This window comes from Mizuhopecten yessoensis, unplaced genomic scaffold (genome assembly GCF_002113885.1).
Source record: "Mizuhopecten yessoensis strain PY_sf001 unplaced genomic scaffold, ASM211388v2 scaffold716173, whole genome shotgun sequence".
Classification (NCBI taxonomy): domain Eukaryota; kingdom Metazoa; phylum Mollusca; class Bivalvia; order Pectinida; family Pectinidae; genus Mizuhopecten; species Mizuhopecten yessoensis.
In genome coordinates, this window is record NW_018479984.1 from 206,727 (window position 1) to 234,074 (window position 27,348).

The 27,348-nt window shown below is 35.1% G+C and overlaps 1 protein-coding gene across 1 annotated transcript in view; it reads right to left on the reverse strand.

The window, feature by feature from the left end:
- Positions 1 to 27,348, reverse strand: part of LOC110441941 (protein Wnt-5b-like) — a 66,211-nt gene that overhangs the window by 33,405 nt on the left and 5,458 nt on the right. The window contains exons 2-4 of the mRNA XM_021485258.1: positions 13,900 to 14,032; positions 11,535 to 11,791; positions 4,752 to 5,044 (exon numbers count right to left, since the gene is read on the reverse strand). Of these exons, the coding sequence (XP_021340933.1) occupies positions 4,752 to 5,044; positions 11,535 to 11,791; positions 13,900 to 13,997 (648 nt within the window). The 5' untranslated portion in view covers positions 13,998 to 14,032. The remainder of the gene's footprint in view (positions 1 to 4,751; positions 5,045 to 11,534; positions 11,792 to 13,899; positions 14,033 to 27,348) is intronic.

Sequence of the window (27,348 nt, forward strand, 5' to 3'; positions counted from 1 at the left end):
AGTTTATCTTATTTTCAAACGTACGATGAATATCACAAAACAACCCCTTATTAATACTGAGTTTCAAAATAATAAATTGTGATTTATAACCTGGTTACATACAGTTTATTCGGGAAATGGACATCATTAATTAAATGTCGATATAACTAAGGGAGGCAGACTCACAGAATGCAAACACATAACTTTTACAATCCATTTCAGTGTTGGTATGGTCCTTATATTGTTGGAATGATTTTTTTTTATTAAAATAAGTACTCAAACAGAAATAACCCAGGATTCCAAACCATCACAATGATATAAAAAAAACATGCTGAAACTCGCTTTAACACTGTTTAGTTTACATTCCTCTGTATGTGTGACTAGAATAAAAGAATTATGATCCTGCTGTTACTATTGAAATTGTACCTAAAACCAGCTATCCGTGTACTTAATTCACCTGTACCGAGTTGAAATGTCCCGAAAAAAAGCCACATGAAGGGACGAAACGGTCACCTTAGTTAACAAAAAAGTGGCGCACAGTCTTGGAAACTTGTCAAAATAATTGCATTACTTGTTTACATATAATGATGTTTTTCCTTAGGCCACCACACTTGACATCAACCTCTTGACAAAGACATCTTCTTAACATGTACCCATTTAAACTGGTAGACGTTCAGCGTTAACACCACCTGAATAGAGATCAGTTCACTCATAGGACCCGTTTTACTCTTATTTGAAGTCTGGATGACAATAGACGAAAACATGTTTCAATCTCATATCCTGCTTGGTATTGTATGTTTGCTGAATACACCGATGGACACCCGATAGACAGGGCCTCTGCCCCTTCTTTTGCTGAGCCCCGCGGGGGTTTCAACGAAATTAGGAGATAAAGTAGTATCCCTGTACAAGTCTATTAAGGGCTCAGGCAGACTGTGTGATAACCCCTGACCCCCGAATTATTCGAAAGGGCTTCTGCTCCTCGAATTCAATCACGGTAAGGCGAGATGAAATGTGATCATCTTGTTATAGACACATTGTGAGAAAAAATCTCGCAAGTGCCGCATTTTGTTCACGGTTCTGCACCAAGACCGAAACATCAACCAGCTCAGAAGTCTTCGTCCGCCTTGGTGCTTTAATGTGCATTCAATATGAAGTACAAAAAGCTGCAGTTTACAACTGTAAGTTTTATATCGGTAATCTATATTGATGACACTTAATATGACTAAATATTTAACAGAATGGGAAAGTTTACAGCAAAAACAATTTGTCAATTAAATCAAATACACTTTTGTTCCAAACAGAAGCATGATATCTGTGACATAGCCTGAAAGCATTAAAACACGAATCATTGAAAGATACTATTAAGGAAAAAAATCAAATTTGCTTATTTCATCTATGTATCGATGTTCAAGTAAAATAAATAAACCATGCTAATATTTGAAGGGAAACATCTTCTAACTACAAGAGAAATACAAAAGGTCGACATTGAAACGCAGCGACAGCAACCAAACAATTATAGCAAATATTGCCTTCACCACATACAGTAACCGACATTACATAGTCCGGCAAATCAGAGAAAGTGTGTGATTAACAAAGACACCATGAGCGTGTCTTAAATCATTGTCGGTGTCTCGTGGAGCGGTTTTCAACCAAGACATCAACACTTAAACCACAACTGAAACGAAAACTACTGAAAATAACCAGATACGTGGGCAAATAGCCAGTGTTTGGTGAAGATACCGTAACTATTTCCTAAGTGCCTAATTTTCGTGTAATACAGCCACAATACATTTTACCACGCCAATATTGGACTTACAATTGTATAGTTATAAAAATATTTATCTATATAGTAAAATATCGGCGAAGCACGTATTAGGGTGAAGACTTGTATAAAACAAACGTCAAATAAAAGGATCGAAATCCCTAAGTATAATTACTTACTAAAGTGAGCACAGTCACACTCATGATCCGTTTTATAAGCGTGTGAAAGGGCTTTGTTCTGAACAATATGAAAATGCGTTAACGCTATGGATGAATTTCTCAGGATTTAATTTACGAAGGGTAAGTATACTTAGACATGAAATGATAGATTTTGATTGAGAAAGCGAGAGCGCGAGAAAAAAAATGATTCATCAGGATTTACCGCAGTAATTACTAAATTAATTCAATACTTAAAATGCATAATTAGTCATCTTAATGAATGAACGATTCAGTGAATATATGAATGACTTCACTGATTTGCTTCAGTAAAATTATCGATCGATCAGTAAAATGAACAAAAGAATACATTGATGTCAGTCTAGAATGAAGCTACACCTTCTCGCGCGTATAAACAAGGTTGCTCGTCAAAGGTAGTCTTGACCACAAAAATGTGTAGTAAAACTCACTCCTGTCGACTAACTTACACCCTATTTGTTATAAAATAGAATTTCTACCTTAATACTAACTTAAATATTATAAAGATAGCAGGTAATCATATGTAATTCTATTTCTTTTTCAGTTCAGATATAATACAGACAGGTACCGTATGAGGTACAAGTTGAAACACGACAATGTCGAGATATTCACAAAAATGAAAAACAACAGAAGTGAACAGTAGTTTCTAAATTCTACTTTGTAAATAGTGTTTAGTGTTTTCGATCATTTTTACCAGGAAAAATTTGTATATCTAAAAAGAAGTCACAAATCGTATTTACAGGTGTTACAGAAGGGGATGTATTCCGTTTAATACTTTGATTTATTTATCAGAAATCCTTCTCTCTCGGTAGTTTAACCGAAGGCAGAACATATTGCCTGTGTGCCACATTCCAGTGTCGACCCTTATTCAGAGAAAAGTGTTCTCCGTTTTATTGTAATGTCAACAGACTATAAATGCATTTGAATCGAGTTGCATACATAATAATATCACCATCTCCATAAGAAGGTGATAAACCGTGGATCCCATTGCAGCTATCATATAGAATGTCATTCCTATGACGGTGTTTACTTTGACAATGATGTACAGAGGTAGGTGGGCTGTGGACTTTTTTTCTAGCGAGCAGATGTTGGCTTTGTAAAAACGTCTCTTTCTACAAACCTCTATAAAGTTTCATTGGCAGAGCTTACATAGTAATAAAACAAGTTATGTCAAAGGACGAAAAATTAAAGTTAGATAATGCAAGAAATTGTTGAAAATTAAATGCCTGAACGCATTTTGACCTGAAAACCTGCTCAAGGAAAACTGTCGTTGGGAACTGAAGAAAAAATCTATGTAACAAGTGGAAGTGTGAAACAGTGCGAAAAAAGGACAACTTCATTTGCACAATCCGTCGCCGTTTCACAGATATACAATCACAGATCAGGCCAATACCTCGCCAAAACATGGCAAAAATATATTGTCGGTCTTAGTAAAGTCGTATATCATATATCACATATAACGTCGTGCAAGTTGTCAGGGAATATTTATTGACCAAGCAGAGCAGAGTGTTAGAACCAGTATGTTAATATCCAACCTCGAAATCGACATAATAGATCTTATATCGGTATATGGACGATATCTATTTACCAGGTCACTGTAGACTGTATTTAGGATAGAGACAAGTAAGTCTGGTCACTGTATACCGTATTTAATATAGAGACATATCAGTCTGGTCACTGTAGACTGTATTTAATAAGAGACAAGTAAGTCTGGTCAATGTATACTGTATTTAATATAGAGACATATCAGTCTGATCACTGTAGACTGTATATAATAAAGAGAACAGTTAGTATGATCACTGTAGCCTGTTTTTAATATAGAGACAAGTAAGTCTGGTCACTATAGACTTTATTTAATATAGATACATGTTAGTTTGGTACCTGTAGACTGTATTGGATAAAGAGACCTGCTAGTCTGGTCACTTTAGACTGCTTTTGATGTAGAGATCTGTTAGTCTGGTCACTGTAGACTGTATTTAATGTAGAAACCTATTAGTTTGGTCACTGTACACTGTTTTGGATATAGAGACCTGCTAGTCCGGTCACTTTAGACTGTATTTGATGTAGAGACATGTTAGTCTGGTCACTATAGACTGTATTTAATGAATGTAAAAACCTGTTAGTCTGGTCACTTTAGACTGTATTTAGTATAGAGACCTGCTAGTCTGGTCACTTTAGACTGTATTTGATGAATGTAATAACCTGTTAGTCTGGTAACTTTAGACTGTATTTAGTATAGAGACCTGCTAGTCTGGTCACTTTAGACTGTATTTAGTATAGAGACCTGCTAGTCCGGTCACTTTAGACTGTATTTGATGTAGAGACCTGTTAGTCTGGTCACTTTAGACTGTATTTAATATAGAGACATGTTAGTCTGGTCACTATAGACTGTATCTTATCTAGACATGAACATATTTGTTGGCGTTGTAGGGAGTATTTTTTTACTTCATTTTGCAAGTATGGTCACTGTTGTCAGTATTATGTACAGGAGAATTTCGTGAATTCACTTTATAAGTAATGTCGAGTAGGCATGTTATTGATTATAGCTTATAGTTTGTACATACATTCATGATAAAGATTATTATTACACATTAAATATGTTTGTGTATCTTTGAATTTGTATGTCGGCGACAATCTGATTCCTTTAAAATCTCATATTGCAAGTTGACCACATGACATACAACATACTCCCATACATATGGAGTAAAGTATAAATTCCCTTAACACGGTCACTGTGTGTGTTTTCTTTGATAAATTAACACATATGTTAGCATGATATCAACTAAGACTAGTGTTGTGCTGGTGATGTAACTTACCCTTCGGCCAGCTTCGTTGTTATGAAGATTCATTAACATTCTGGCCAATTCGCGCGACCCACGTTTGTGGTTTTTATCTTTTTCTCGTACATCCACGAAGTATTGTGCGAATTTGTATCCGTACTCTATATTATCACCACAGCCTCCCCAAATCCAGTCTCTTTTGAGTTCTTTAGGACGCATGGCCTTACTACACCCACACCGAGACAGCTCGCCCTCCCGACACGCCCGGCTCACGGCATGTACCACACCAGCAGCGGATATAGCATGTGTGAAGGCAGCTTCTCGACTGGCTAGAAATAAATGAAAACAAAATGTATAAATTTCATATTGATACTATCAAATCATACAAATAGATATTCATGTCTATAAATGGTATATGGATTAATACCTGTCGAATTGTTTCGCCTGATGTAAATATTCTTTTCTCTCATGACATCATCCCATAAGGAAAACAATTTTGTAAACGTTACACCGATGATAAGTCATATGATAGGTGGAACACAAAATATTCGCAAAAAAATGCTCAATATGCGATCTTTTGGTGAAAATCATTGATTGAAGTTAATTCTTATTTTACTTTTTATGAGTAATAGTTTAACCCAAATCAGCATTCAAAGTTATTAAGATAAAAATGGAATGATAATTGCTATTTCATTTAAATATACTTATTTATAAATGATAATTTGCATGGAAAATAATAACATATCATTTAGTCAAACTAAGCGTTTTGTGAAGAAACTTTTCTTCTGATTTAGGCAATATTTGTAAAATCGTCAACAGAAACATGAATTTACGGTCCGATAGAGGCCTTAATATGATCATGGTCCATCACCAGAGTTGAATTTTTAAAAACAGATTTCTTTGAGTATACATTGCTAAATAGAAATTTCCTTCTTTTTTTCAAGTATAAATAATAAAGCATTGGTAATGTTCGTAAATAAGTTACAGAGGTAACAATGGCCAACAGAGATAAATTATACTCAGTTACATCTGACCAGTTTACTCAGTTACATCTGACCAGTTTACTCAGTTACATCTGAACAGTTTACTCAGTTACATCTGAACAGTTTACTCAGTTACATCTGACAAGTTTACTCAGTTACATCTGAACAGTTTACTCAGTTACATCTGAACAGTTTACTCAGTTACATCTGAACAGTTTACTCAGTTTCATCTGAACAGTTTACTCAGTTACACCTGAACAGTTTACTCAGTTACATCTGAACAGTTTACTCAGTTAAAGAACATAATCTATAGACCTGCTATAGAACCGATTTCTCAACATTCAAATCCTGATTGAGATTCAATTCAATCCTATCCCATCTTGATTCGAAAGTCCAGAGCAATATTATCTTGGCGAAGCTTTGCGACAATTTAATGTGAACGAGTTATCGCATTTGCTGATGTTAGTGATCAACATTTAAAGTCACATCAATATCTTCAGGATTAAACTACATCAAAAAGCACACACAAAAATGTAATTTTGAAAGATAAAGGGAGAAAAATTGTTCCCAAAAACTTGAGAAGCCGACAAAGAAAGCTAACAATTCTTTGCACACCCAGTCTATTATGTTTACATTTCCTCACTTTTCATTTTAAAGCTTGATAACGCCCTCGTATTGAAGTGATGAGACGTCGTGATTCAATCGACGGAGTTGTCACTTATATGACACCGCGATCAGGTAACATGTTATCAACTTACCAAGGAGTACGGAAAACCTGTCAGAGTTTGATTGAAGAATGACAAACGTATTCTACTAGGTTAAGCCACTTCAATCGGAAAAACCATCTAACCTATTATGAAGCTTAAGACACGGTGAAAGTGTAATGGCGATTCATTTATCCATACGCTGAAAAAATGTATATGAAAATAGGTTTTCTATCAAGGCTTTAAAGTTGTGCAGGGGATATTGACTGCAAAATCAATAGTTTATGTGGCAGTGGAAACTCATCAGAGGAAGAGAATATATCCGATATTCAATTTAAAGGTCACCTATGCAGGACGTGTCGATCATATGACTTTTTTCTATCAATATAATCATATATATTTCCGGATTATCAAATCATTCGTATCTAAGTTGTCTTTTTATACTGCATATGATGCACATGTGCACTGCTGCAAATATTCACGGGAATATTCACACTGAATTTGATCGGACACCGTGTCTTTTCCAGACTATTACAACTATGCTTATGTGGACAGTTTTTAAGCTGTTATTCGTTTACCTTAAAATTGACTGCAAACGCGAACGATATGAATTTCATAAAAAAGACTGCTAAATATAAAATTTCTTATTAAAGGTTTCCCTTATAATAAATGATCAATGTTCCAAATATATGTATAATGTTAGCCCTTAAATATTCATAGAATGTATTAATTTTCATAGAAATTATTCATTAAAAATTTAATATTCATAGAAAATATTAAATTCATAAAATATTTTAGATGAAATCTTGACGTAAAACCTTTCCGTTTATTATTACAAATGTGACTGGCGTCTTTAACAAAATACAAAACTATTTGCTGATGATGCATCTGTGATGATGTGAGATTGTGAAAGAATAAAACCCGAAATAGGATTATTGTAATAGCGACACATCAGATCAAAAGTCTCAACTATGACATTACACTATACCGGTGATATATGGCTACTAAAGACAAAGTAACATGAAAAAGTTATAACAACTTTTCCTATGATGTAACTAAATACATGTTAAGAGCACTAATTATCATGCTCCTATTAAATATCAAAATTAAGAAATGGTTTTGAAATGGAATATTGTGCACACAATACAGTGTAAGATAGTCGGAGACATTTAAGACTGTTTTATCATATTGACATAACCTTCAGGCAGTATTTTTAAGAAAATTATTCAATGTACAAAACAAGTCATATTTTGTACATAATGGAAATATGAAACCCTTGTTAAATCGTTTCCCAGGATAATACCATTACAACATAAGCTACAAACTACTAGTGCATTGAGAAACTTCTAACACTGTTTATAATCTCCCAAGTCATTCTACCTATCGTGGTTCGTATATTAGAGAAAAATATATCCTTCACCTAGCAACCCAAGCTATAGAACATTGGACAATGGTCTTTTCGTTCTTGATGTAATAGTGAGTTGTGTAGATAATCGTTTTGTTCTTAGTTACACATGTACCCAACAGGACGGTGTTAGAGCAATAAATAGTATAAGTAGTGTACGCCTCTCAATTAATGTTTTGGAGAAATGTCACTAGGTTCTTTGTCACAGCCAATCCCACTTTTTAAACACAAAAAGTATACAAGACGAATAAACTAGAAAAGGACGAGCTATTTTTTTTAATTTTATTTGTTTAAGTGTCATGTAACCCGCCTGTTGGTAAATCTCTACTTTTGTACAATATGGACATCTTATTAGAGAGGAGACATCGACCAAACATAGATTTTAACTCAAATATATTGTTATCAAAATTACTGGGGGGGAGCATTGACCTGTCCTGAGTTGGAGGCGGATGTTGCACTAGAATACTTAAAAACAACGTCTGATTCTTAGCTATCCTTCTAATCACTAAATGTGTACTAATAATGTTCATTCACACAGCAACATCAATTAAATGTAGATTTTCAAAATTTTAAAAAGGTTCCGGAGATGTACATGACGACGTCATTTATTTTTTTCTGTTTCCTTACTTTCTGTTGTTATTTATGGATTTCTTAGTTAATTTATTTAGTTTATTTATCTAGAATATTTACTTACTTCACCTTACCATTTAACTATACATTATATTTTGACCTTAAACCCCAAATTTCAGTTTTCCGGTACTTTATTGGAAAAAAAAGAAAAAAATCCCACTTTCAGTTCTAGGCGCAATTACAGATAAACGAGCATAAAACAAAATGTAAAAGATAGCGTGGATTCCCAAAACGTGAGCGTGTACCAAGCCTCGAGGCGGTTTTGCACTGGGAAAATAACAATGGGAAGAAAGGAAGTTGTGTTTTAGTTAAAACCAGAAAAACGGAATACTTGGTGGTCTTTTCCTCTGCTGTCGATAGCGGTAGACCCAGGGGACCTTTCGGGATGTTCTAGCTTGCAGAAACTATTTCTTAAATTGCTTTTCCATACCCCATATCTTGCGGATTACGTTTGAAATCGCAAAGATTTTTTTCGAGTCGACGAGAAATCCCATATGTCTGGTTCTCTCTCAACTAGTTGATATTACATCAAGCAATTAAATACGCGAAAAAGGAATATTTTTGACTGATGCTTCATACAAAGTGTTTTTGCCTGACATTTCGTAAAACGTAGAGCCACCATTTTGTATAAAAAGTGGTGTCTGCTTCACAACATGTAAGCTATAACATGGTAGGAGCCGGGAGTCCGACTGAGACGTCCCACGTTATAATCATATCACAAAGACAAGCTAGCATTATTCCAACAAAAATAACCAAGACAATCGAGTTAAAGACAACCTGTAGATGACGTTAGTGTCGACATGTATGCTTGATAACACTGGTGATAACTCAGACGGTTTGAAAAGGCTCATAACTGTTGAAACCCGAGTTTAACATCGTTTTAAATTGCCAAAGTACACGGCAGACGGTCCGTCAAGGAAGACGTTTATCGTATCGATAGAGACAGCAAAATATAACAGGAATTCCTTAGATTTTCTGACATGGGAAATCGGAGTGGTATCACCTCCATGAAAGCCGATATAAACATCATCGCAGCGAACTACGTTTCACTCATTCACCCCTGAAGACACATTTGAAACTTTCCAATTCAAAGGTTGGAATAGTTCATTATGAAACTTCAGGGGTCAAAAAAGTTAACATAGGTCTTTTAAAACTATGGGGTTTCTCAGCACACATTACATGCTAAAATTGCAATGCGGGGATTGTTGTATTGCTTCTATTTCTGTAGGGTCACATTTTTGGAACACCACACCATATACTTAAGACAGCATTGATTTTGAACTTAGACATATTTATGAAACAATGGGTTTATGATAATGCTATCAGTGACACCAACGTAACAGTGAACCGACATATTTAGCTCGGAAATTGATTTGACGGGTTTATATTGCAGCTGATTCGCCTTTCATACTTAACACAAAGAATGGGGTTATTTGGATGTGTGTTCATTCTTATTAGTTAATTTTTTGATAAATTAACAAATTTTGCCGCTTTTGATTTATAATTTTCCATTTTAGATAGCAATTCAGAGAAGTAAACCTATTTCAAGCAGCAACATTTGTTATATTATCAAACCTAAGGAATGCAACTCGTTTACGTAGTTTTGGTTTACGATTGGACCTTTATTTTAATTCCAATGAATAATTTTATCATCATTAAGACTGAAATAACCATATCAACACCACTTCCATTATTAAGTGACACTGAAAACATTATCTGTTATGTCAGAATCGTTAGTATCTTATCCGACAAAAAGAGTTTCTGTTTTTTAGAGCTGAATACCCAAGTCCAGGCAACAGAACTGGTACCGTATCTACAGGTTTCTGATTACCGTCCCATACCTGATAACCTATCCTGCTATCTATACAAGGGATGCTGATACCAGCCTCTAATTGTCTAAATATGTTACTTCTTCCAGCAATTCGTACCTAAACGACATACACGGTGAAGCCTTTTTCCTTTCTGAATCGTTTTCTATCGAATGCAATACAAAGCGGTGATATCAACATCGGTAATAAGACTAACTATGTTCAATTTCGCGGCTATTACACGATCACTTTCTAACAGGAAGCGCTCATCAACTCCGGCTTTATCTAGTCAGTTATTTAAGAGTCTGCCTTGTGTAAATTTAAAGCAGTATTTGTTACTTGACGAGAGACAAAACGAATAAAACTGATAAAGACAACATGGATAGGGTTCAAGCGTTACCTGCCGATCTTAGCTCCATTAGACAATGTTAATACAGGTGTGTCGATAAAAGTACGAAATGACTTCTTATACTCAAATATTATCTGACCATGACAGTTAAGCCAGCACATTCAACTAAATTCCAAAGTAGGAAAATGAGTAAATTAATAAAAGTTGCAAATATGCATTCAAGATGAGTTGTTGTTATTAAAAGTATGAAGCGTTTTCTGTGCATCAACTCCATTTAAAATGCAGTATTAACATGAAGTTTAGTAGATAACAAAATGAAAAGTTGAAGAACAACAAAAAATCAAACGTTGCAGAAAAAGTATATTAATTCGATAGAGATATTTGATTTTAAATATTTCTTTTCAAACTTTTTTTCATATTAAAATTCTTTGAATTAAATCTTGTTAATATTTTCCAAATCGACTGCAAATTAATAAAAAAAAAAGTTCCGTTGTGAAGTTTTAACCGCAGGATATTTGAATTTTAAATTTTGCTGGTGGAGTAAAGCGAGTAACTTTTGATATCCAACTCCATACAAGCAAACAGCTATCTGTTCGCCTAGCCCTTTAATTATGATATAAAAGTTACGTTTAATGAAAGTCTCTAAACGAAGCACAATGATTCACATTTCTTACATTGATTGAGTTAGTGATATTCAAAAGTGAAATACATGAATCAATGTTGTAAAAGATCTTTTACAGGATCCTTTCGACTAGGTCTTTTTATTTGTTTATTCATAAATTCTAATTTTATTTTTATTCATTTTTTATTTTATTTCTATTTTCATTTTTTATTTATATTCTTTTTCACTTCATTATTTATTTATGTTTTGTTTGTTTAATATTCATAGTATTGAAGCACATTTCACTGGAACGTCTACAAAGTAAAAAATGATAGTTACCTCTTTCTAACACTGGTCCAAATACGGAGTTATCTCCTTCGATTGTAGAGCAGTTCCACCGTCTGTGCCCAAACTGAACCTGGCACTCAGCAATACCAAGCTGGGCACCCCTGCCCACACTGGGCATATGATCCTGATAAAGTTGACACAGCCTCACCTGCCCGGGGGACAGGCCCCTTAACTTAGGGCACAGGGGCTGGGATCCAAGGATATATAACTGCGGATTCTTCCACGACTCAAACTTTCCAGCAAGATTCCTATATAACGATCAATATCAAAGTTGTATAAGCATAAAATAATAAATAACATAATAAGATATATTAAACTAGCAATCAATAAATCTCTGAATATCAACGAGTCATTATGTAGATATAAAATAAATATCAGCAAAATCTCAAATATATTACACAATCAAAAATTATTTTCTAATTTTGATATCTAAAATAATTGTATATAACCTGATTATTGGAGTACACGTTTGATATAAAAACAATAACTCTGTTTAAAAAGATAGCATGAGGATCTATATTTGTTTTAATTTTTACCAATATCGACACACACACAACTTTTAAACATTAAATGTAATTAACCAAATGGTAAATGTTATTTCTATCAATTGCATTTGGATTCATTAATAGGAACTGCTGTTAATTTATTTTAATAAACGATATAAATCACTGCTGGAAAACTGCTTTTGCGTGTATCGAATTGAATACAAAATGTCATAAAATCTACGATATAACTCTATTAGGCTGCATTTGGTAACACAAACGAAGTTTGTGATGATATAGAATCGCAATCAAATGAAAAACACGTGAAAAGATAATATGTTTTCAAATTGAATGAAACATGCTGGCCACACAATATGGAAATAACAGCATCTGTGTGATAGCAGGTCTTTCTCTATCACAGAAACTATCAGAGTATCTCATTTGAAGAGCTATATCTTCTAAGGCACTCGACCATGGGTTCATAACACTTAAATGTTACGGGAAAATGCCAACATCATGATTAAACCTGGATAGTCGTATACGTTTAATCAATAAAACGTAAAAATAAAACTGGAACACAGATGGAGTGAATTAGAATGATTCATCCTATTTAAATACTACTACAAAGTAATAATTTAAATGCACAAAAGCTTAAGAAAACAACCGTAGACTCGCGGTTAATTAAACTATCCTTTCTATTTTTAAAATCAAAGGTAAGGCTTTTTTTCTGGACAACGACATAGGAAGTGGGAAATTCATTTAAATGTACAATAAACAGAAATGCTTGAACACGAATGTTTTACACAGTCATGCTGGCGTGCCCGAATCATAGAGCCGTATTTAGGTAAATAAGGGATCACATGTCATATTAAGACAATTAATAGGTAGAGAGCTGTGAAGGGAATTGTTGGTGTGTTATGTACATTATCGATTGTGGTGTGTCGACAAGCGCTTTAGATTCACCTGTACAGGTGAGCTCGGGGAGAGACGAGACATGCATCTGATATGGATATCGCCCGCTATATTGTATAATAATGATGTCTGTTTATCTTCCAGCCATTTTTGAGTGTTTAATTGAGGTCAGAAGAAAATCATCAATTACGTATAAGCAGACGGCGGTGTCACAGTTGTCACTCCTGTGCTATTGATTTGGCCGAGCAGTTTACAAACTCGGGGCTCAAGGGTAAAGCTTGTATGGCCATCCGCTCGACCGAGGCATAAACAAAAAACGCTATTCGCTTCTCCATAAATGTTCTTTCTACTACATTGCCTTTGTTAAATTGTATACCTGTTTTGTCACTTAACGTTTTAGATTATCTGGCCATTTTTGTCACGGTGTGTACATTGTACATGATATTTATTTTTGGAATGTTTCATACGAAGGTGTATGTATAGTGTATTATACATTTCCTATCTGTACAGTGAATGGACGGGGTGTGAGGAATGCGTCCTGTGTCCTACGCGGATCTATGTTAGGTTAATCCGGACATTTTTGTCAATAAAGGCCGATTCCAGTGTTTACTTATTGCTGATTTAAATCACTCACTATACCCATGATAGTAGTTGATGAATGTGATAGAGGATTTATCTTCTTCATATATGGGAATTCACGATAACACTAAAGCTTCGCAAACGACTGTAGACTTATCTCAAAGTACAACATGATATTTTGTATTTATCCTTTAACACTTGCATATAATCTGTCATATGGTTATGATCAGTTTATAATTTTACTTAAAAAAAATCAAATGTTAACTTTATTATACAACTAAAATAATGTAAAGAAATTGTATAACGAAAGTAAATTTAACCAAAACTTATATAAATATTTTTCGAGTATTATAATAAAAATGTAAAAATATAAGTGCACTTACCACCAAATATCTCCAACGGCAGAAACAAGAAAAGCCTGTAATATTCCCAATAGAAGCACAATTCCTATGCCTGGCCACCGTGTGATTCCTAGTGCCATTTTGGCATATCATTGACGTACGACTTGCCGGGTCTCTACGGACGGAAACAACAATGTGAGGTAATACATATCTCATTGATAAATCCCATACTAAACATCATCCAACAAACCAGATCACAGTCCCCCCTCAAATTACTCCTTCCAGTGTGCACGTGGCCTGAAATATGTACAAATTCTTCTGCTCCATTCCCTCACTACATGGTGGGTATATATTTAACCTATACACAGTAAGAATCTGACTGACGAGTGATTAAAATTCACAACAAATCATGTTAAACACACACACACTCCTAGGATATTTTTGCGAGTGATCCCAAGGCATCATTGCCCCTCTAACAGAGGTGGCACTCGACGGGTGATTGATGGAAATAACATTACAGAGCAGACGACTCCTCTGACGCTAGCTCGTCTCTGATTGGTCCATATCGCTCACATCCTAAGTGATTCAAATGTTTTTTTCTCGATCTGTCCATTCGAGACCTTTACGCTAATAATAATTAAGAAGCGAATTTTGCCTATTTTTTCTGTTTAATATCACTGTCTTGTCATATAAATACGCCGGTGTGCTATGCGAGTGTGTTCACAGGGTCATATACAGTGTTCCTATGTATAAGATTGAACCGTGAGAGAAAAACCGTAGAAGGTATTATGAAGGAGCGTCTATATCATCCTTCCGATGCACATGTATACGGGATGATAGGAAACATATAATGTTCACAAACCATGAAATAAGGCAGGCAAACGGGACAATATCCAGGAGATTGAATGCCTGTGTCAGTTGACTTTAGTCAGTATATAACGATCAGAGGAGCTCGGATAGGGGGCTGCCGCTTGGAGGGACACAATGAGCAACCATGCATACACGATAGGGCCCATGTTGGCTATAAATACTACGGCCCTCGTAACATTACAAATCTCCTCATGCCGGATTGTGCTGATGAAGACTCCTACCATAGCATGGTATGGGGTTTTACATATGATAAGGGCATGTGAAATTGGATCGCGTTTCACATCGTAAACGAAATATCGTCATGAAAATTATAATTTGTCTCCGCGTCTTAAAATGCTATATTTATAACATAAAATTTTATCCTCTATCTCTTTGCCTGAAACTTGTTAAAGGTATAGTATTATGTAAGACGGCATGTAAATGAAATATGTTTTATCGATTTAGAAAACATAGACAGATCGAAAGACTAACACAGAAAATGATTTCCAGGTTAGAATGTAAAATGTACTAGAGTTGTTTGTATGTGTGGAGAAGAACATCTCTAACAGGTGAAGCATGGCAGCGGGGTGTAAAGTATTTGCCACACTAAACTCTATTGTTAGCTAAAATTAGGTTGAACAGAATATAAATCATATGACACAGTAATAAACTGAGTATCCCGAGTTCTTGTTGATATTATTCAGACATCATACCTGTCTGATCAGACAAATAGAGTACTATGTATGTTACTATCCCACAATATGTCATAACGCCACTATACATTAAAAAACACTTCTTAGGTTACAATTCTTTGTACAAATTCAGTACTATATATAAGTCACTATACACTTAGAAATAGTGTACTAAATATGCTATCAGCTCACTATAAAAAGTACAAATAGAAAGTATGCTACATGTACGAAGACCCTATACAATGTGCAAACACGGTACTACTTAGCCACTGTACAGTAATACAAATATCAGACCTTTTAGGATTTAGCTTCAGCGAGTGCTTATATTCATAGCACGGACACGAACTTCATTTCTTTATACACAGCATAGTAAGTTATTTATCCCACTTTCCTGTTATCACTAACTTATTATCCCACCACCCAGTTATTACCAATATATTGATCCCACTTATCACTATTTGGCGTATCCCACTTCCTAGTTAGCACTCTTTTATACCACTACACTGTTATCACTAATTTATTGATCCCACTTCCCAGTTATAACCAATTTATTTATACCACTGCCATGTTATCACTAATATATTGATCCCACTCCCCAGTTATAACCAATTTATTTATACCACTACCATGTTATCACTAATTTATTGATCCCACTATCCAGTTATAACCAATTTATTTATACCACTACCATGTTACCACTAATTTATTGATCTCACTTCCACAGTCACCACTTATTATCCAACTCGCCAATCATAATTCATTTAAGCGGTGATTTGGAGACAAATGGAAGAAGAAGCGAGATTACTTGTAAGGTCAAATTAATATCAAGTTCATATAAAGGCTGCATATCTCACCTAATAATTATATATTTGATTGCAATTGATTATCAAACGTTGTTACTCAGCATCATCTTGCTGTCAGGAACTTTACTAAATGTCCACATTTTATCAGCAGAGATGACAACTGGTGCTAGTTTTTAACAAACACTAAACTTGTTGTTCCACTATCCTACCATCACTAATATAGTTGTTCCAATATCCATCCACGTCCCGATATCCTACCATCACTTATCTAGTTGTTCCAATATCCATCCACGTCCCAATTTCCTACCATCACTAATCTAGTTGTTCCAATATCCATCCACGTCCCGATATCCTACCATCACTTATCTAGTTGTTCCAATAACCATCCACGTCCCAATATCCAACCATCACTAATCTAGTTGTTCCAATATCCATCCACGTCCCAATATCCTACCATCACTAATCTAGTTGTCCACATGACAACTAATCCAGTTGTCACAATATATACGCACCACTAATATGGTTGTCCAAATATCCACCCACAACTAATCTAGTTGTTTTCAAATCCACCCACCACTTATCTAGTTGTTTTAATATCAACCCACCACTGATGTAGTTGTCCTTATATCCACCCACCACTAATAGATATTATAATATCCACCCACCACTAATCTAGTTGTTTTAATATCCACCCATCACTAATCCAGTTGTTTTGATATCCAACCAACACTAATCTAGTTGTTTTAATATCCACCCATCACTAATCTAGTTGTTCCAATATTGAACCCCCACTAGTCTTGTTGTTTTAATATCCACCGACCACTAATCTAGTTGTTCCAATATCCACCCATCACTAATCTAGTTGTTCCAATATCCACCCACCACTAATCTAGTTGTTTCAATATCCACCCACCACTAATCTAGTTGTTTTAATATCCACCCACAACTTATCTAGTTGTTTTAATATCCACCCACCACTAATCTAGTTGTTTTAATATCCACCCACCACTAATCTAGTTCTTCCAATATCCAACCACCACTATTCTAGTTGTTCCAATATCCACCCACCACTAATCTAGTTGTTCCAATATCCACCCACCACTAATGTAGTTGTTTTAATATCCACCCACCACTTATCTTGTTGTTCCAATATCCACCCATCACTAATCTAGTTGTTCCAATATCCCCCCGACACTTATCTAGTTGTTCAAATATCCACCCACCACTTATCTAGTTGTTTTAATATCCATTCACCACTAATCTAGATGTTTTAATATCCACCCATCACTAATCTAGTTGTTTTATTATCCACCAACCACTTATCTAGTTGTTCCAATATCCACCAATCACTAATCTAGTTATTCCAATATCCACCCACCACTTATCTGGTTGTTTTAATATCCACCCACCACCAATCTAGTTGTTATAATATTCACCGACCACTAATCTAGCTGTTTTAATATCCACCCATCACTTATCTAGTTGTTCCAATATCCACCCACCACTAATTTAGTTGTTCCAATATCCCCCCACCACTAATCTAGTTGTTCCAATATCCACCCATCACTAATCTAGTTGTTCCAATATCCCCCCACCACTAATCTAGTTGTTTTAATATCCACCCATCACTAATCCAGTTGTTTTGATATCCAACCAACACTAATCTAGTTGTTTTAATATCCACCCATCACTAATCTAGTTGTTTTATTATCCACCAACCACTTATCTAGTTGTTCCAATATCCACCAATCACTAATCTAGTTATTCCAATATCCACCCACCACTTATCTGGTTGTTTTAATATCCACCCACCACCAATCTAGTTGTTATAATATTCACCGACCACTAATCTAGCTGTTTTAATATCCACCCATCACTTATCTAGTTGTTCCAATATCCACCCACCACTAATGTAGTTGTTTTAATATCCACCCACCACTTATCTTGTTGTTCCAATATCCACCCATCACTAATCTAGTTGTTCCAATATCCACCCAACACTAATCTAGTTGTTCCAATATCCACCCGACACTTATCTAGAATATCCAACCATCACTAATCTAGTTGTTCCAATATCCCCCCGACACTTATCTAGTTGTTCAAATATCCACCCACCACTTATCTAGTTGTTTTAATATCCATTCACCACTAATCTAGATGTTTTAATATCCACCCATCACTAATCTAGTTGTTTTATTATCCACCAACCACTTATCTAGTTGTTCCAATATCCACCAATCACTAATCTAGTTATTCCAATATCCACCCACCACTTATCTGGTTGTTTTAATATCCACCCACCACCAATCTAGTTGTTATAATATTCACCGACCACTAATCTAGCTGTTTTAATATCCACCCATCACTTATCTAGTTGTTCCAATATCCACCCACCACTAATTTAGTTGTTCCAATATCCACCCACCACTAATCTAGTTGTTTCAATATCCACCCACCACTAATCTAGTTGTTTTAATATCCACCCACCGCTAATCTAGCTGTTCCAATATCCACCCACCACTAATTTAGTTGTTCCAATATCCACCCACCTCTTATCTAGTTGTTTTTATATCCACCCACCACTTATCTAGTTGTTTTAATATCCATTCACCACTAATCTAGTTGTTTTAATATCCACCCATCACTAATCTAGTTGTTTTATTATCCACCAACCACTTATCTAGTTGTTCCAATACCCACCCACCACTAATCGGCTTGTTCCAATATCCACCCACCCCTAATCTGGTTGTTTTAATTTCCACCAATCACTAATCTAGTTGTCTTAATATCCACCCACCACAAATCTTGTTGTTTTAATATCCACCCACCACCAATCTAGTTGTTATAATATTCACCGACCACTAATCTAGCTGTTTTAATATCCACCCATCACTTATCTAGTTGTTCCAATATCCACCCACCACTAATCTGGTTGTTCCAATATCCACCCACCACTAATCTGGTTGTTTTAATTTCCACCCATCACTAATCTAGTTGTCTTAATATCCACCCACCACAAATCTTGTTGTTTTAATATCCACCCACCATCACTAATCTAGTTGTCTTAATAGCCACCCACCACAAATCTTGTTGTTTTAATATCCCCCCACCATCACTAATCTAGTTGTTCCAATACCCACCCACCACTAATCTGGTTGTTCCAATAGCCACCCACCACTAATCTGGTTGTTCCAATATCCACCCACCACTAATCTTGTTGTTCCAATATCCACCCACCACTAACCTAGTTGTTCCAATATCCACCCACCACTTATCTAGTTGTTCCAATATTTAGGTACTGGTTTAGGAGATACCATCGTTTCGGTTTTTTTCTCTAAACCTTCCTCACCAAGCGAGCTGTCCCACAATGCGACCAGTATTGGGAACGAAGATGGCTGAAATACCTTGTCTGCTCACATAAATCTAGACAGCCTACCAGCCCCTCATTTTTATGAAGAATTTCTCTTTTTATGAAGAATTTCTCAACTGCATTAAATCAAGTGATCAAAGTTATAAGAGGTTTTTTTCTTCGAAATAATTCAATTTTCTAGAGACGGGGGGCCAATCTAACATAGAACGGGCAATGCAATCAATGTTATCGAGATGTTCTATGTCGAACTAATACATTCTGTTAAGTGTTTACGATAGATAACATATATTTTTACTATATTTGGAATATTCTAGAATACCGTGAGTATACATTTTAAATGTATGGTGAACATTGCATGTTTTAATTAATTTGAATTACCTGTGGGGGGTTAGTGTCTGTCACGGTTAGATAGAGATATGTCTACAGTGTAGGTGATCGTTGGTGAGCTAATTATACTTTCCAGGAGTTAATTGAAGATGGGCACCACATGTGGTGCTGGCTTAAAACATGTCACAAACTCGAGTTTAAACATCGTAAACGGTATGTGGCTCTACGTCTCTCCACATTTCTACCAAATCATTTACAAAATGAAAGTTTATTACTGGAAAAAGAAAATGGGCTCGAGCACAAAATCTGAGTTTGAGAATGAGAACGTGGCCCTGTGCCCGTATTCATGAAACTGTTCTCATGATTAAGCATGGATTTTATGCTCAAACCTATGTAGTCAAATAATTCAAGATTAATTGTTCTGAGTGCTTTTATTAGATATATATTGGCATATTGCTATTTGTATACATTTATTTATTACATAGATGTGTTAATGTTTTTGTGTAAAACATCAATTTTGAATGTTAAAAATCACCACAAAATTTCATCCTACCAATACAATTCCTAATCACACTTGCTAGATTATCAAGAGCTGTTGGAGTGTCAGTTTTTACTAACCCTGTTCTTGGCATGCGGACATTTGCATTTCTTTGTTGATGCTTTGAGTCGCACGTAACCAATTGTTTATTGTTTGCATGGAGACATCAACATATTTTTCTCACCTCTTGTTTTCACTGTTTATCAGATTAAATGTCCTGTTACAGAAGCAATGAGCAAATCATTAAGTTCATCAGTCATCCAATCATGGTATACCCATTACCGACATTACAGAATATCCTTATTGTACCGGTTATGAATTAATAATAAAATCTTATTTTATCAATGATTTGAAAAATGCTTTCAATGTTTACATTTGACTTTCTGATCGTTTGACATGATTTTAAATGAGTTACAAAAAAGTTGGTTTGAGCACATAATCCATGCTTGAGCATGAGAACGGTTTCATGAATACGGGCCCGTGAAACCATTCTGGTCTCTAGAAACTCTTGTTATTCAACGGTAAAGCATTATCAACTATTCTTCATTGTGGAATTAATGAATCAGCAAGAATCTTACTTTAATGCTTGTATGAATTCGTGATATCAATTATATAATATAATTCGTGATATCAATTATATAATATAATTCGTGATTATTTCAAGGCTGACTATTCCGTCTTTGCGTATTGCAGAGATATCTTTTCTTGTGAGCAGGTATTGATTCTTACGTCATTTGTTTGTGAGAGTAACGTGATCAATGTTTGAGAAAACGACGTAATTTTCTCCCACAAACCAATGACGTAACAATCAATACCTGCTCACAAGAGAAGATAACTCTGCATTACGCAAAGACGGAATAGGTTAGAGTTAGTATTGTTCTATAGGCTAGGCGATGGAGTTTTACACTACCAACCACGGGGTAATTTACACAGCTACATTGATAGATAGGCTACTACCTGACCGACCTCTATCTCTTACGCTATTTTAACAATGAAATCCTCCGTGATATAAGGAAATGGGCTTTGCTATCAAAACATTAAGAATCAATTTGGACTGCTTTCATATCATTATGACGTGGCCTGATATGAAAACGTTATTAACTATGTTGTAACGTTATTTATGCTCTGTGACTGCGTATGATGATGTTCTACCATAAAGTCACATTTTATAATTTATGACACAATTTTAACACTAAAGGAACATGTTTTAATGTTATCTTTGCTTTATGAGTGAAGAATATTATGCTATTCCAGCACTAAAACGTGATATCAGGATCTTATCTATTTTATGAGGGCGGTCTGCTCTCCAGTACAGAGTACAGGTAAAACCCACACTGCTTCATTTTCATGTCTGCAGTTTTCATTATTTCATTGATACTGCAGAGGCTATATTTGGGGAATGTTAATTTTCACGGTGTACGGACTTTCGCGGTATGGGAATAATTACAGAACAGTTCAAAATATATATGTGATCAAGTAACTTTAAATTTGTTATCTTCACGAACATGTTTTGGTCGATTTTGCTGTGATTTAAACTAGAAATAAATATCAGACTTTAATACAACGAACTAATATGTCTACATTAAGTTTAATTTGATTTTCGTTGCAGCTTGAGGTCATGTATGTTTGAGTAGCAAAACGCTATAACACAACAACCAGGAAGTACTCTCCAGTAGAATACGGTCACTTCAGTTTTACACGCCAACACCAACTATAGAAATGAATTAGAAATTAATATTTCATTGTATTGATTTTTCATGATTAAATTTTTCGATGTTGGCGAAAGATAAGACTGATTTTTTCCCCGAACTAATTGCGAGACGACAGTGCGCACAACGTTAGGTTTTATACAGGTAGGTTTCCTCCTTATTATTAATATCATTAAGAGACCAGTCGAAATTGAGATAAGCTATTTTTATCCATTAGTTTAAACTGTTTGCTAATTTAGGGGGGATATTTTGTTTATTTGTAGCATTGTGACTTTAATGTTAAGTATTGTTTAAAATTTATTCAGAAAATATATATCTGTTTTGTTTTCATTACACAATGTATCCGGAAAATACTACATCCTGTCCTCTTGAACAATACTAGTACAACTAACCAAAGAGTTTGCACATGAATCCAGCTTGTAAAATATAGAAGTTTTAATATGTCAGATATTATTGAATCACCTATTGTTATAAGTAATGTGAAGCGATTGCTACACGTGACGGCCAGTCGGTCAAACTTAAACTGAAGACCAATGAATGTCAATAGTAACTAAAGAAATTGAGAAGAATTTACATAATCTGTAGGATTGTTTTGTTAGTACTTTGTTATATATCTGTATGCTCAACATTCGGAGGTATTGTTTAAATTGATTTGTAACAAAATGACCATCAACGGTACCGGTGTACGTTTATTTTTTATCATGCAGGATAATTGAGTATCTGGAAGTCTTATAGCCTCTGAATATGCATAAATATATAATGTAAACATATGTAAATACATGTATAACATGTCTATATCTGTCTATAAAGTCCATACATACTAGAAAAGAGGAACTGGTTTCTATAGACAGGTGCCCTTAATAGACAGATGGTATGTTAAGTCATGTTATACTTATTTCAAAAGATAAAAAAAAAAAAATTGAGGTGAGAACCGAACGACGGATATTTACCCTAGTTAACCTTTGTGCGTTCATCGCCTGATGAAGACATAAGATCTGAAGTGAAATGTTCTCAGATTCAGAATTATTACCAAACAAAAACCACATCCACAGATTTAAATCGCCAGTTAACCAGTGCCGAAATGATTTAATAACTAACGCGTACGAAGGAAGCGTCACATCAATACCGATTTAAGAATCATGTGTGAATCGACAAGTAGTTTGATGTTGTTTTTGATCACGTGATGGTCAATGAACACACGCATCAGGACGCAAAATAATTTCTAAAATATGGATAAATAATGAATTGTGTTAGAGAGATGAAGGAGTTGGGGACGACATCGGGCACGTGTCAAACAGGACGTGACGTCATCGGCAGTGAACCCGTATGTTCTGAATCATATAATATTTTGGAAGGTATATAACAAGTTTATCAGGGAAAATAAGAAATATTTCAATCGTATAATTGTCCAATTTCACATAGCGATGACTGTTTACGGTACAAAATTATAACAATATGTTGTACATAAACTCGTGCACAAATTGTTGGCCGGTGTTTAGGATAGAAATGCGTTTTTCTCAGTATCCCTGTTGTAATTCTTTTGATCACGGGTTTATTATAAAGTTGACGTTTCGCCCGGATTTCCGTCGCCTGAGCTAATCATGTTATTATTTCCCATTACTAGAGCAGGTAAGCCAGTCGGGGGAGTGAGTGCAAGTCAAACGCTCACACAACACTGGTTCCCATTGCAACGGCGAAATTCACGTGTACTTTATGTGTGCATAACCGACCTCAGCCTTTTCGGATCATCTCGGCCGATTGAAGTTCCTTATCGATCAGTCGACCGAGGTGTTCCGAGTTGACACTCTTATGATAAAATGTCTAGGATTAATCTTACAGCGCTTCCATGTTAGTTTTGTTGTCACTAATTCTACCTTTCAGTCAGTTACTATACATATTAGCGATAAACCTAGTATTACTCAGTATACGGACAAAACCAATCTAAACACTTATTGTTCTCACAGATCCATGGACCTAACGATACCTTCATCGCCATAAAATATCAAATAGGTTATGTCGTAAGATGTCCGACGGGGAAGTTTCCCTTCAACATTCAAAATAACTTACTTTCAAAATGGTACATAATGTACATGTACATATTACAAAGCACTATTTTTAAGTGTTTTCCTTAATAAGGGTTGTAATACGTACTAGGATGAAAAGTTTGATAATAAAATGTAATGAAAATAAACGTTGCTAGAGTTTTTGATATTAGAAATTGTGATAATAAGTGGTGTGATAATAAGTGGTGTGATAGAAAGCGCGTGATACGTGTGTTTTCTTGTGAATTGTTTTTGAAGTTTGGATTTTGGTCGTTGCATAATATTGATTTAGTTATTCAGATTATGTCTTGTTCATTGACTGAGTTGGGAGTTGCACTCAACATTTAAATGTTATTTTCATGTAAAACAGCTACCCACGAAGTATTTTATCATTTAATGTTATCTGTTGAGGAATAAAGCAAACAATATTCTGCTCAAAAACCGTCCTGCGAATGAATGCAGAATTCATACCATTTACGTCAATGTAATGCTCAGTTAAAAATTCTGAAAAAAATACCTAAACTTGCAGTCTGAATTCCCAAACATGTTTTTAAACATACCCACGATCGCGCGATAGCCAAATTATCTATATTCTGAACTGCGTTATGAGCTATATAATGAGGAGTTGTTTGTCGTGTTGTATCCAAGGGAGTACTATGATGTATTGTGTTATATTTAGTTGTATTATAATGAGTTGTGTGTTAACTTGATACATTGTGTTATACTTTGGTGTATAGATTGTATTGATATACATCGTGGTAATTTGCAATTTACTGTATAATTGCATGATGTGTTGTCTTGTGTTGTGTTGTAATATGCTGTATAGTTTTGTGATGTGTTGTGCTGTGTCATGTTGTGATATGTTGCATTGTTTTGTTTTGTGTTGTGATTTTTGCATTGTATTGTTATATGAGGTGTTGTGTTGTGATTGTGCTGTGTTGTGGCAAGGTTTGATGTGTTAATACATGGTGAAAACGTTATTGTTGTATTGGATTTGATTTAATATGTCGTGATGTGTTGTTTGTATTATGTTGTGACATGAATGGTGTAATATGTTGCTATGTGACGTGTTATGACTTGTTGTGATGTGTTGTTTGTATAATGTTGTGTTGTAATTTGATTTGCTATATCGGGATATGTTGTGACGTGATGTTCTGTGTTGTGACTTTATTGTTGTTATGTGTTGTTTGTATTGTGTTGTGCTATGTTGCTTTGTGACGTGCTGTGTCTTGTTGTGCAATGTTTAAACTTGATGTAATGTGTAGTTTGAATTATGTTGCGGCATGCTATATTATGTTGCTTTGTGACGTGATGTGTTGTGTTGTAACGTGTCATGTTGTAACGTGATGTGATGTGTTGTGACGTGGTGTGTTGTAACATGATGTGTTTTGACGTGGTGTGTTACGTGATGTGTTGTGACATGTAGTGTTGTGTTGTGTTGTGACGTGACGTGATGTGTTGTGTTGTGTTCTGACGTGTTGTGTTGTGTTGTGACGTGATGTGTTGTGTTGTGTTCTGACGTGTTGTGTTGTGACGTTATATGTTGTGTTGTGACGTGATGGATGTGTTGTGTTGTGACATGATGTGTTGTGACGTAATGTGATGTGTTGTGACGTGATGTGTTGTGACATGATATGTTGTGACGTGGTGTGTTGTGACGTGCTGTGTTGTTTTATGACATGAAGTGTTGTGGTTTGTGACTTTATGCGTACGAGCACTGTTGCACGGTAAACACGTTAGTGCTGGATGTTGGCTGTTTGCAACCAGACGTGACAAACCACCTGTTATATTAATTACCGGCGGGTTTAGTTGAGAGCACGCTGGAGCGCTATGACTTGTAGACGCTGGCAGGCCCGACACAGCTACATCGACCAGGGGTAGACAACGTTCATCATAAACTACAGCTCCTCTGCTTGGTAATGAGGTATTATAGAGGTCATCACTAGTCTTTCATTAATTAATATTCTTGAGAGAGGGAAACTAATTGCGAACTAAAAAGAAGACTACACAGTGTTCCATTACTATATATTTGGTAAGAGGTCGACGACTTAATTAATCAAAGAAACCGACGCAATTTTGTCGTTACTAATAAAGATATTCAGACAGAAAACAAAAATATAATGTTCTTTTTTCTTACATATGTTGTGTGTTTCAGTATAATGCATGTATGTCATATCTGGAGTGTGTGTATAGTATGTGTTATAAGATTCCTACGTTATATCTTAGTCATAAATTAAACCGCTACATAACTTTCTCATTATAGTGTTACAAATATCTAACTATAATACAATCTCACTGTAGTGTTACACTAACTATAGAACTATCTCATTATAGTGTTACAAATATCTATTTATAGTACTATCTCATTATAGTGTTACAAATATCTAACTATAGTACTATCTCACTGTAGTGTTACACTAACTATAGTACTATATCACGGTAGTGGTACACTAGCTATAGTACTATCTCACGGTAGTGTTACACTAACTATAGTAAGATCTTACTGAAGTGTTAAACTAACTATCGTACAATCTCACTGTAGTGTTACACTAACTATAGTACTAGTTCACTGTAGTGTTACACTAACTATAGTACAATTTCACGGTAGTGTTACACTAAATATAGTACAATCTCACGGTAGTGTTACACTAACTATAGTAATATCTCACGGTAGTGTAACACTAACTATAGTACAATCTCACGGTAGTGTTACACTAACTATAGTACTATCTAACGGTAGTGTTACACTAACTATAGTACTTTCTCACTGTAGTGTTACACTAACTATAGTACTATATCAGTGTAGTGTTACACTAACTATTGTACTATATCACTGCTGGGTTACACTAACTATAGTATTATCTCACTGTAGTGTAACACTAACTATAGTATTATCTCACTGTAGTGTTACACTATCTATAGTATTATCTCACTGTAGTGTTACACTAACTATAGTACAATTTCACTTAGTCCGAACTATTCTGACGTTTTATCGACTTTTTTCATATCGGTCTGTTAATCGACGACAGACCGATATGAAAAAAGTCGATAAAACGTCAGAATAATTCGGACTAAATCTCACTGTAGTGTTACACTAACTATAGTATTATCTCACTGTAGTGTAACACTAACTATAGTACTATCTCACGGTAGAGTTACAC